We start from the raw sequence: 13872 nt of genomic DNA on the forward strand, positions 1-13872 counted from the left end.
ACAAGCTTTTTATTTTGTTGATATAATTTAAAATTAATTTTTCATCATAGAAAATATAACCTAGGCTAACCATGGGAACTTACAGAATCTCAGATCTTTTTTCTGTAAGTGTGAAGAGAATTTAAAAATTAAAAAAATATTTTTTTTTGCTGGGTATAGAAAAGGTGATTGGAATATAATTTATCATTTTATATCAGGAGTGACATGGAATGAAAACTTTGGTTACAATGCTGTATACTGGCAAAAAGGCGAAAAAAGGAATTGAAAGCAACTTTCTTATGCTACTTTTTTCCTGGTGGGAAAAAAACTAATGCAAAGTGATTGGTAATGTTTGTTCAGAAATAGTCATTAGCTTATCTTAGTACTAGCCTTTCCAGCATAAAATACTATCAGCAATTTATCAAGTTATGTATTAAGAGCCTTAACTCCCCAGGCTCTGTTTAACTGATGAAATGACAAGAATAAAGGCACCAAGCTTTCCTTGATTTTATTGCCAAATGACCCTTTTCTTAGATATTAAAACGCCTAAAAGCGAGGTAAAAAAATCGCTATTAGGCAAGATGTTTTCCTGATTTTTTATTATTCATCAGAGTAACTAAATGAAGTATATAAATCATCTCATGCTAGTTATAGGATCAAATTATATAATACATGTATGTTTTTTAAACTTTCTTCCATAGCTGACTACCGAACAATGTTTGACCCAATAAAGCTATAAAACTTGTTTCCTCTTTTCTGTGAGTTCAATTTTTATTGTTGTTATGGGAAGACTTTGGGTGTCATTTTATGTATCATTAAAATTATTTGATTTTTTTCTCTCCTAACAAAACTCAAATGCTCTATATTTTATATGTAACCACTAAAAAATAAATGCTGTTGATACCAAGATGTTAATGAGAAAATCAATGTTTCTGGAACTCTATTGGAACCAGAAAAGGTTAAATTCTCAGTGAGGTATCAGTTTCTTTCTAACTAAATATTGAGTAAACAGAACTACACTTAGAGAAAAGGGCATGCTGACCTGAAGTGAAAAGCACATTTTTTATTTCTTCCCTCACTGTCAGAATGTATCACACATGTCATGAGTATAAATCTGAGTAGACCTGTCCAAAGTCTGTTGTTAATAAGATGCTTATTCACCTTCACCAGTTTGTTTCTTTGCTAATCCTGTGTAAATCTAAAGGGGAAAACCTCACATTACACAAGAAAGATTGCTGAATGCTAATCTCATTTAAATTAAGTCAGAAACTCCAGAGACTTCCCTAATTCTATTTAAATTAAGAGGAGTCTAGGCTTCCAAAATACATTTATAACACATATGTGTCTGGGGCATAGAAGGGAGAAAGAAAAGTAAGAGAGTTAGATGTAAACAAATGATCAAACTGAAAGAAAGTAAACATTCATAATCTTTGTAGTTCAATGTAGATTCATGTCTTTCTACTTCCCATTTTGCCTTGCTAATTTTCTGTTGACTGAAACTGGTAAATCTATTTCCATTTAATTCATTTTTTTAAACGATTAGTTTCAAGCTTTTTTCTTTATGTGTAGATCATTTATTTAGTCTGCTTTTTTCCTTTAAAGAGTATTAACATTATTGTGATTAATTACATCTCTTTATGAGAAACAGTTTCATTGTCATGGAGATGATAAGAATCAAAGTGAAATAAATAAGAAGTGTAAGAATCATACAATGTTGACTTCATAGCATGAAAGCATGATATTGCTTCATATTAACAAGAATCACAACAAACACAGGTTTACATGCTCCTTTTCACAATTATCTTTAAACTTTTATATTTTTCAATATACAGAAAAAATGTGCAGGTTGATTAATTACTAAGAATGATGATGAGGATGATAACATAATTTTGCAATCTTACATTTGACCATGACCATATAAACATCAATAGTGCAGATGGGAGGCTGGGGCAAACGTTCTCCTTTCTCTAACAAATCGGGGATTTCTCTGGTTGGAATTCCATCATAGGGTTTTCCTCCAAAGGTCATCAGTTCCCATATAGTGACTCCTAAAAGGGAGATCAAATTCTTACATAAGCATATTAACAATATATTTTGAAGAAACCAGCAACATGCCAGTGGCAAAAGAACGCTTCTTTCTTAGAGGGCAATTAATTAGAAAAAGTCTAAAGAAAGGCTCTTCAGATTCCTATGCCCATGTGAGAAGCCCAATGACAAAATCTTTGTGTGAAATTTAATTTTCTTATCATTGTCTTGAAATTTTTAATGGGTAGTGGAGACAATTTCAGAGTGGACAGAATCTGTTCCCCATTTCTACTTATAAGTAATGCTAATGATTGTTGACCCAATTTGTTTCACCACATTAGAGCCTATAAAACTATTTACTATACACAAGTGTACTCAGTACCAAATAAATATGATTAGGTAAACTCTGATATGGACTAATTTTGAGATTAGCATCTTTACTATTAAAAGCCCTAAAGGCCAAACTGGGGTTCCAGAATGATTACTTATGTTACAGTAAAAAAATTGTGCTTTTCTTTTTAACTAACACAAAGAGAACAAGTGGAATAAAACAGATTCATTTCTTTAGCACATGTGAGAGACTGACTGAAGAATGATCCATATATAAGATAAAATACATGTAAAGTGAGCTTTCCAAAATTGAAGTGAATCAATAATAGTCTATCCCTTAGACAATAAGAATGGTTTCTTGAATCACTAGAACACTGATTTCCTCAGTAAAAGCAAATACTCTAAATACTAGCATGCAAATAGCCACCTTTGATAAGAATAATGACTCTGATTTGAGCAATAACATACACAATACAGATCTCTTCTTTATAATCTAATAATTATATAATTTAAAAGTTATAGTGTTCTTAAGGATAAAGGTTGTTAGTTCAGAAATAGCTATGTGGGCACAATAGTATTAGCAAGTGAATTTTGATTGATGATGCATATACAAGTATCTTTTAATATAAAATCTAATTATGGCTATGTTTTCTTTTCCACTGCCATCTGTAATGAATTATTTATTCAAACTGAAGTAATTTTTAGTTCATAAGAGTTATCATTGACTGATAATAAAAATGCATAGCTTAAAGTATAAAAGTATATGTAAACTTCAAATTATCCTTCATAATAGTATCGTTAACGATTCTCTGATTTTTTTAGTTAATATTTACATCTTATGATTCTTAGGTATAATATAAACGTGTAACTAGTGACACAATTTCTGTTTGATCTTTATAAAACCCTGCTTGATGTTGCATACTAAAGAATGATTCATAGAACTGATGATTAAAACTCAGTGTCCAGGGCTTCTCTAGTGGCGCAGTGGTTGAGAGTCCGCCTGCCGATGCTGGGACACGGGTTTTTGCCCCGGTCTGGGAAGATCCCACATGCCGCGGAGCGGCTGGGCCCGTGAGCCATGGCCGCTGAGCCTGCGCGTCCGGAGCCTGTGCTCCGCAACGGGAGAGGCCACAACTGTGAGAGGCCCATGTACCGCAAAAAAAACTAAAACAAAAAACTCAGTGTCCATGAGGCAGGCTGGAACAAGTTAAGAAGTAGATTACTGTCTATTTATATTCAGTCAGTCATATTTATAGAATATGTATTTAATGAGAACATTTTATTAACTTATGTTTGCAGTTATAAAAGAATAGATGCTCTCACATCTCTTTCAGAACTTCTAATATAAGCAAGATACAAAGCAACTACAAATTAATAGAAAATATAATAAACAGAAACACACATATACAAAAATTGAAGCAGAAAAATCAAACCTCCCACTTCTGCCAATAATATTCCAATTATATCTTTGCAGAGGTGATGATAAGTAGAGTCAAACAGAGATGGTTTCATATAGAAGAACAATCTCAAGAAGGCTAAATTAGAAACATCTTCAAAACTTACAATTCTATCATTGGAAGATATAAACCATATTCAATGCATGTTTATTTTTATAAAAATAAAGATGCACCCAATGGCAATGTTCCACAAAGATTCACTGTAAACAAGATCATGTATCTTTCTCTGACTTTTACACCTTTGCAACCAACTATGATATATCATAAAAATCTTAAAATGCCTTATGGATATGGGTTGATGAACTGGGCTATGTTTCAAAACAGAGTTCACTCTATCATTCTATCTATCTATCTATTTTTACTGAACTGCTTCTGAGATGTTGCAATTCAACATAAACATTATAGACTTAAAACAGGATTTTCTCTAAAGGATAAATTTTACTATTAAAAATGTGATTGCCCTGCCAACGTTTACTTTAATGTGTATATATAGTTACTTATTCTAGAGGTCATTTAAAATTTTCAGATTGCCACGTTTAGTTCAGGGAAATATATGTAGGAAAAAAAGGGGAAAGAAAAGAAAAAGAAAAAAATATGATATTATTTTAATCTATCTTATAAAATATGTAAATCTATCTATATCATATAATATATATGCTAATCTATACTATATAATATATAAATGCTTATATACATGCTAATGTATATCATATTCTATAAACATCTATCTCATATTTATAATGTATATGATATAGATAATAAAAATAATAATATATATGATATATTTGTTTTTTATTTAGTTCTGACAGTTGAACTAAGCTTTGTCAAGTATTCCTCTATACTTGCCTAAATCTCAAACACACAAGACGCTACTGCTAAACTGAGTCGAATACATGAGGCCTTTGCGGAAATTTTAAAACCTCCTATGGTTTACATGTGTGGAAGGAAAAACTATCCTATAGAAATGTCTTATTATTTTAAAGATAATTTATACTGTTCTAGAAAAGAAATATAAGTTATTTGTGCCTTAATGACTTAATTTTCTTTTTTAAAAAAATAAATAAACTAAGCTTAAATTTGAGCAAAATAAATTGTATCATGCTTTCAAGTCTCATCACCACCATATTATTTAAAGAAGCATAGTGCTTTTTATTTGTAAGAAGTGCTAGTTTTATATGGTATATTTAAACTTAGAAAAGGTGTTGATTTATTCTTACTAATACTTAGATGGACATAAGTTGTAAATAGCCAGACAGAGGCTAAGAAGCTCATCTCAAAAACTGAGTTAAATGCAATTAAATAAATGTTCTAAATTTTCAAATCTCTATTTCCAGTTCATATTATAATTCTCTAATATATCTGTTTACTCCAAAAGTAGTTTGTAAATTAAAATTAAAGCTGCAATTAGAAATCATCTCTCTTACCTCTCCCCTCACATACTACTCTCATCCTACTGATTTCAATAACTGTTCTTTGTTCTAACAATAATCTCTATTTTTTTTTTACTATAGAACATAGATTCCCATAAGAAAAAAATTTTTTTAAACATTCATTGCATTTAGAGTTATGTTTTAAAAGAGTTGTTGAAAATGAAGGCCATGAGATTCTATGAAAATGTCCTTAATCTAAAACTGCTGGGGGTTTTGTTTTGTTTTGTTTTTTGTCAAAATGATCAGACAAGTTACTAGCAAAATAAAAGGTTATGGTAGACATCTCAACCACGACGTTAATGTATTACATTTTAGAGACCCAAGAAACCTAATATGTTTATTTTTGTTTTAAAAGCCTTATGTCACAAGGAAGAATTATTTACCATAGCTCCAAACGTCACTCTGATGGGTGAATTTTCTATAGTGTATACACTCCAAAGCCATCCATTTAATTGGCATCTATAGAGAAGTAAGAAATGAAAGGTTTATAGTCATATAACAAGTCATTTCTATATTTCCTCAATATGAGTCTCAATTGTATTTTTTGATTGTATGCCTAGAAAATAGAAATGTGTTATTTTCAATACAAGGAAAAAATGAAACGAAATTTCAGCTTCAAATGAATTAACATGAAGATATATTTATTTTTAAAAGTTTCATAAACAATGAAAAGTAAAATAATAAAATAAGTATCACTTTCTATAGTTTTAATTAATATTTAGTAATTAAGTTACTATTTAACATTATGACTTACAATATCAATTCTAAACATCTAATACATGTACTTCTAAAAATGTGGTCATATTATGTTTTTTCCCCCAAAATGAGATTCTCTACATTTTTCAGTAAATGCTTTTTCACCCTAAGACAAATTTCCAGCCACCGGTAGAAAGGACTCTTTCTACACTTGGCCCCTCCCTTCTCCTCTCAGATAATTTTGTCACTAAAACACCTAAAATAATGAATTCCAAAGTTAGCCTTGCTTTGTTCCCCAGCCACAAATGATCTTCCTTGTCTTGGTTAGCCAGTATTGAAAATATGTACCATTTTCAAAATAAGAGTTATATAAAAGGATATGAGAAGATCAGTACAAATCCATCATCTCTGCAAGGAAAGCAACTCAACTCACCCTGCTACTGATGGTTCAGCAGAACGATTTTCAACTAAGAAGGGCAGCATTATATAGCTGGGAATATAATTAGATTCTATGGAATAAAGATAAACATTTCTACTTAGCAGCTGAAACCTTAAAACTAAATAAGCCTTTGAAATCATGAGGTTGGCTGCTCACCAAGGTGACACCAAGGTAACACTGTGACAGGATCAAGGTATTCAGTGAAAGGGAACAGAAGACACATTGAAAGTAATTTCCCTACGGGCAAGGAGTTAGCACACTTTATGGACTATGGACACTGTTAAAGAAGTAAGTTTAAATCACAGGTGGCTCAATAAAGACTTAATTGTTACTAGGCATTTAAAGCTCTAATGAATCTTGCTTTAGACAAATCTTACAGCTGTATGTTCTCAAGACAAGTGAAGTCATGTGATTTATAGACTTCTACTTCTGCGCAATCCTGTAGTAAATTTCAAAGCTGTGGTCTCAAACTGCTGCAATTTGTAGTAAACAAGCAAAATAGGCTAATAAAATCAAGGAAAAGCCATAGAATACTACAAAACCGAAGTTTTTAAAAAAATATATTTTGTGTTCTTTTGTTTTGGGATAAGACTTGAATATATATAGTTATATAAGGGTTTAGTATAAAAATCAATGTGAAACATTTAGAAGACTATCACTGAAAAATATTCATAATGTATATTTGGATGGCCCTTGATGAATAAGGCACATAATAAATACATTGATACGATATATGAATTAATTTATTTTTGTTAGCATAAGCTTATAGGTCACCACAGGTTAAGGCTGCATTTGCTTATTTCATTTGGCCTCTCCTGATCGAAATTTCTCCAGGCCAAGCTAGAAGGACCTCCACATGAAGAGGAGATATCCTCGATGGTTACCAAAAACAGCAAATTAACAGCGGGTTAATGAAGAAAGATAAGAGCTGGAACTAAGGCATGGATTGAGACCACATGGTGGGTGAGGGAGGCAGGAACACAGTTGTCAGGCAGGGCCTGAGGATGGAGAGTCAGAAAAGTTAGAAGAGGCAGTGGCACTGCACAGATCCCTGGGATATAGCAGCTTACATTCTAGTGGAGGGAGTCAGACAAAAAATAAATTGGTGGGGGACCTTCAAGATGGCAGAGGAGTAAGACATGGAGATCAACTTCCTCCCTACAAATACATCAGACATGCATCTACATATGGAACAACTCCTAGAGAACACCTACTGAACGCTGAAAGAAGATCTCAGACTTCCCAAAAGGCAAGTAACTCCTCACGTACCTGGGTAGGGCAAAAGAAAAAACAGAGACAAAAGAATAGGGATGGGACCTGCACCTTGGGGAGGGAGCTGTGAAGGAGGAAAAGTTTCCACACACTAGGAAGCCCCTTCACTGGCGGAGACAGGGGTTGGGGTTGGGGGAGGCTTCAGAGCCATGGAGGAGAGCACAGCAACAGGGGTGCAGAGGGCAAAGCAGAGAGATTCCCGCACAGAGGACCAGTGCCGACCAGCACTCACCAGCCCGAGAGGCTTGTCTGCTCACCCGCCAGGGCGGGTGAGGGCTGGGAGCTGAGGCGTGGGCTTCGGAGGTCAGATCCCTGGGAGAGGACTGTGGTTGGCTGCATGAACACAGCCTGCAGGGGGATAGTGCACCACAGCTAGCCAGGAGGGAGTCCGGGGAAAAAAGTCTGGAACTGCCTAAGAGGCAAGAGACCATTGTTTCAGGGTGCAAGAGGAGAGGGGATTCAGAGCACCGCCTAAACAAGCTCCAGAGACGGGCATGAGCCACGGTTATCAGCTCAAACAACAGAGACGGGCATGAGACCCTAAGGCTTCTGCTGCCGCCACCAAGAAGCCTGTGTGGGAGCACAGGTCACTATCCACAGCTCCACTCCCGGAAGCCTGTGCAGCCGATAGTGCACCACAGCTAGCCAGGAGGGAGTCCGGGAAAAAAGTCTGGAACTGCCTAAGAGGCAAGAGACCATTGTTGCAGGGTGCAAGAGGAGAGGGGATTCAGAGCACCGCCTAAACAAGCTCCAGAGACGGGCATGAGCCACGGTTATCAGCTCAAACAACAGAGACGGGCACGAGACCCTAAGGCTTCTGCTGCCGCCACCAAGAAGCCTGTGTGCGAGCACAGGTCACTATCCACAGCTCCACTCCCGGGAGCCTGTGCAGCCCGCCACTGCCAGGGTCCCACTATCCAGGGACAACTTGCCTGGGAGAACACACGGCATACCTCAGGCTGGGGCAATGTCATGCAGGCCTCTGCCACCTTAGGCTCACCCCACATTCCATACCCGTCCCACCCCACCCGGCCTGAGTGAGCCAGAGCCCCCTTATCAACTGCTCCTTTAACGCCCTCCTGTCTGGGTGGGGAACTGATGGCCTCTGGTGACCTACATGCAGAGGCGGGGCCAAATCCAAAACTGAACCCCGGGAGCTGTGTGAACAAAGAAGAGAAAGGGAAATCTCTCCCAGCAGCCTCAGGAGCAGCAGATTAAATCTCCACAACCAACTTGATGTACCCTGCATCTGTGGAATGCCTGAATAGACAATGATCACACGAAAATTGAGGTGGTGGATTTTGGAAGCAACTGTAGACTTAGGGTTAGCTTTTGCATATAATTTGTTTCTGGTTTTATGTTTATCTTGGTTTAGTATTTAGAGATTATTATCACTGGTAGATTTGTTTATTGGTTTGGTTGCTCTCTCCCATTTTTTTTAAATTGTATATATATTTTTTCCTATAGCTCAAACAACAGAGACGGGCACGAGACCCTAAGGCTTCTGCTGCCGCCACCAAGAAGCCTGTGTGCGAGCACAGGTCACTATCCACAGCTCCACTCCCGGGAGCCTGTGCAGCCCGCCACTGCCAGGGTCCCACTATCCAGGGACAACTTGCCTGGGAGAACACACGGCATACCTCAGGCTGGGGCAATGTCATGCAGGCCTCTGCCACCTTAGGCTCACCCCACATTCCATACCCGTCCCACCCCACCCGGCCTGAGTGAGCCAGAGCCCCCTTATCAACTGCTCCTTTAACGCCCTCCTGTCTGGGTGGGGAACTGATGGCCTCTGGTGACCTACATGCAGAGGCGGGGCCAAATCCAAAACTGAACCCCGGGAGCTGTGTGAACAAAGAAGAGAAAGGGAAATCTCTCCCAGCAGCCTCAGGAGCAGCAGATTAAATCTCCACAACCAACTTGATGTACCCTGCATCTGTGGAATGCCTGAATAGACAATGATCACACGAAAATTGAGGTGGTGGATTTTGGAAGCAACTGTAGACTTAGGGTTAGCTTTTGCATATAATTTGTTTCTGGTTTTATGTTTATCTTGGTTTAGTATTTAGAGATTATTATCACTGGTAGATTTGTTTATTGGTTTGGTTGCTCTCTCCCATTTTTTTTAAATTGTATATATATTTTTTCCTATTTCTCTTTTTGTGAGTGTGTATGTGTATGCTTCTTTGTGTGATTTTGTCTATACAGCTTTGCTTTTACCATTTACCCAGGATTCTGTCTGTCCATTTTTTTTTTTGCATAGTTTTTAGCGCTTGTTATCATTAATAGATTTGTTTATTGGTTTGGTTGCTCTCTTCTTTCTTTCCTTTTTTTATTACTTTTATATTTTTATATTTTTTATTTGAATAACTTTATTTTATTTTATTATTTATTTATTTATTTTTATTTATTTTTTCCTTTCTTTCTTTCTTTCTTGTCTCTCTTCTTCTGAGCAGTGTGGCTGACAGGGTCTTGGTTGTCCGAGTTCAGGACATTGGTCCACCAGAGATCTCCTGGCCCCACGTAATGTCAAATGGCGAAAGCTCTCCCAGAGATCTCCATCTCAATGCAAACACCCAGCTCAACTCAACAACCAGCAAGCTGCAGTGCTGGACACCCATGCCAAACAACTAGCAAGACAGGAATACAACCCCACCCATTAGCAGAGAGGCTGCCTAAAATCATACTAAGTTCACAGACACCTCAAAACACACCACCAAACGCGGTCCTGCCCCACAGAAAGAAAAGGTCCAGCCTCATCCACCAGAACACAGGCACCAGTCACCTCCAGCAGGAAGCTCACACAACCCACTGAACCAACCTTACCAACGTGGGGGCAGACACCAAAAACAACGGGAACTACGAAGATGCAGCCTGTGAAAAGGAGACCCCAAATGCAGTAAGTTAAGCAAAACGAGAAGACAGAGAAATACACAGCAGATGAAGGAGCAAGGTAAAAACCCACCAGACCAAACAAATGAAGAGGAAATTGGCAGTCTACCTGAAAAAGAATTCAGAGTAATGATTGTAAAGATGATCAAAAATCTTGGAAATAGAATGGAGAAAATACAAGAAACGTTTAACAAGGACCTAGAAGAACTAAAGAGCAAACAAACAAAGATGAACAGCACAATAAATGAAATTAAAAATTCTCTAGAAGGAATCAATAGCAGAATAATTGAGGCAGAAGAAGGGATAAGTGAACTGGAAGGTAAAATAATGGAAATAACTACCACAGAGCTGAATAAAGAGAAAAGAATGAAAAGAACTGAGGACAGTCTCAGAGACCTCTGGGACAATATTAAATTCACCAACATTTGAATTATAGGGGTCCCAGAAGAAGAAGAGAAAAAAAATACGGGAATGAGAAAATTTTGAAGAGATTATAGTTGAAAACTTCCCTAATGTAGGAAAGGAAATAGCCAATCAAGTACAGGAAGCACAGACAGTCCCATACAGGATAAATCCAAGGAGAAACACGCCAAGACACATATTAATCAAACTATCAAAAATTAAATACAAAGAAAAAATATTAAAAGCAGCAAGGGAAAAGCAACAAATAATATACAAGGGAATCCCCATAAGGTTAACAGCTGATCTTTCAGCAGAAACTCTGCAAGCCAGAAGGGAGTGGCAGGACATATTTAAAGTGATGAAAGGGAAAAACCTACAACAAAGATTACTCTACCCAGCACAAATCTAATTCAGATTCGATGAAGAAATTAAAACCTTTACAGACAAGCAAAAGCTAAGAGATTCAGCACCACCAGACCAGCTTTACAACAAATGCTAAAGGAACTTCTCTAGGCAGGAAACACAAGAGAAGGAAAAGACCTACAAGAACAACCCGAAACAATTAAGTAAATGGTAATAGGAGCATACATATAGATAACTATCTTAAATGTGAAAGGATTAAATGCTCCAACCAAAAGAAACAGACTGGCAGAATGGATACAAAAACAAGACCCATATATATGCGGTCTACAAGAGACCCACTTCAGACCTAGGGACACATATAGACTGAAAGTGAGGGGATGGAAAAAGACATTCCATACAAATGGAAATCATAAGAAAGCTGGAGTAGCAATTCTCATATAAAACAGAATAGACTTTAAAATAAAAGATGATTACAGAGACAAAGAAGGACATTACATAATGATCATGGGACCAAACCAAGAAGAAGATATAACAGTTGTAAATATTTATGCACCCAACATAGGAGCACCTCAATACATAAGGCAAATGCTAACAGCCATAAAAGGGGAAATCGACAGTAACACAATCATAGAAGGGGAGTTTAACACCCCACTTTCACCAATGGACTGATCATCCAAAACGAAAATAAATAAGGAAACACAAGCCTTAAATGATAAATTAAATAAGATGGACTTAATTATTATTTATAGGACATTCCATCCAAACACAACAGAGTATACTTTCTTCTCAAGTGCTCATGGAACACTCTTCAGGATAGATAATATCTTGTGCCACAATTCAAGCCTTGGTAAATTTAAGAAAATTTAAATTTTATCTAGTATCTTTTCTGACCACAACACTATGAGACCAGATATCAATTACAGGAAAAAATATGTAAAAAATACAAACACATGGAGAGTAACCAATATACTACAAAAAAATCAGGAGATCACTGAAGAAATCAAAGAGGAAATAAAAAAATACCTAGAAACAAGTGACAATGAAAACAAACGACCCAAAACCTATGGTATGCAGCAAAAGCAGTTCTAAGCGGGAAGTTTATAGCAATACAATCCTACCTTAAGAAACAAGAAACACCTCAAATAAACAAGCTAACCTTACACTGAAAGCAATTAGAGAAAGAAGAATAAACAAAATCCAATGTTAGCAGAAGGAAAGAAATCATAAAGATCAGATCAGAAATAAATGAAAAGGAAATGAAGGAAATAATAGCAAAGATCAATAAAACTAAAAGCTGATTCTTTGAGAAGATAAAAAAAGTTGATAAACCATTAGCCAGACTCATCAAGAAAAAAAGGGAGAAGACTCAAATCAACAGAGTTAGAAATGAAAAAGGAGAAATAACAACTGACACTGCAGAAATACAAAGGGTCATGAGAGATTACTACAAGCAACCATATGCCAATAAAATGGAGGACCTGGAAGAAATGGACAAATTCTTAGAAAAGCACAACTTTTTGAGACAGAACCAGGAAGGAATAGAAAATATGAACAGATCATTCAGAAGCACTGAAATTAAAACTGTGATTAAAAATCATCAAACAAAAAAAGCCCAGGACCAGATGGCGTCAGAGGTGAATTCTATGAAACCTTTAGAGAAGAGCTAACGCCTATCCTTCTCAAACTCTTCCAAAATATAGCAAAGGGAGGAACACTCCAAAACTCATTCTACAAGGCTACTATCACCCTGATACTAAACCAGACAAAGATGTCACAAAAAAAGGAAACTACAGACCAATATCACTGATGAACATAGATGCAAAAACCCTCAACAAAATACTGGCAAACAAAATCCAACAGCACATTAAAAGGATCATACACCATGATCAAGTGGGGTTTATCCCAGGAATGCAAGGATTCTTCAATATAGGCAAATCAATCAATGTGATACACCATATTAACAAATTGAAGGAGAAAATCCATATGATCCTCTCAATAGATGCAGAAAAAACTTTTGACAAATTCAACACCCATTTATGATAAAAACCCTCCAGAAAGTAGGGATAGAGGGAAATTACCTCAACATAATAAAGGCCATATATGACCAACTCACAGCCAACATCGTTCTCAATGGTGAAAAACTGAAACCATTTCCACTAAGATCAGGAACAAGACAAGGTTGCCCACCCTCACCATTATCATGCAACATAGTTTTAGAAGTTTTAGCCACCGCAGAGAAGAAAAAGAAATAAAAGGAATCCAAAACGGAAAAGAAGATGTAAAACTGTCACTGTTTTCAGATGATACTATACATGATACTATACACAGAGAATCCTAAAGATGCTACCAGAAGACTACTAGAGCTAATCAATGAACTTGGTAAAGTAGCAGGATACAAAATTAATGCACAGAAATCTCTTTCATTACTCTACACTAATGATGAAAAATCTGGAAGTGAAATTAAGGAAAGACTCCCATTTCCCATTGCAACAAAAAGAATAAAATACCTAGGAATAAACCTACCTAAGGAGACAAAATACCTGTATGCAGAAAACTATAAGACACTGATGAAAGAAATTAAAGATGA

At 36.3% G+C, this 13872-nt stretch overlaps 1 protein-coding gene across 5 annotated transcripts in view; it reads right to left on the minus strand.

Annotated features, from left to right (window-relative positions):
- Positions 1-13872, minus strand: part of ERBB4 (erb-b2 receptor tyrosine kinase 4) — a 1129074-nt gene that overhangs the window by 42037 nt on the left and 1073165 nt on the right. For all 5 annotated transcript variants that reach the window (XM_055089875.1, XM_024124587.3, XM_028481564.2 and 2 more), the window contains 2 exons: positions 5605-5680; positions 1881-2027 (listed from right to left, as the gene is read on the minus strand). In XM_055089875.1, coding sequence (XP_054945850.1) covers positions 1881-2027; positions 5605-5680 — 223 coding nt within the window. The remainder of the gene's footprint in view (positions 1-1880; positions 2028-5604; positions 5681-13872) is intronic.

This window comes from Physeter macrocephalus, chromosome 2 (genome assembly GCF_002837175.3).
Source record: "Physeter macrocephalus isolate SW-GA chromosome 2, ASM283717v5, whole genome shotgun sequence".
In the NCBI taxonomy this organism is placed as follows: domain Eukaryota; kingdom Metazoa; phylum Chordata; class Mammalia; order Artiodactyla; family Physeteridae; genus Physeter; species Physeter macrocephalus.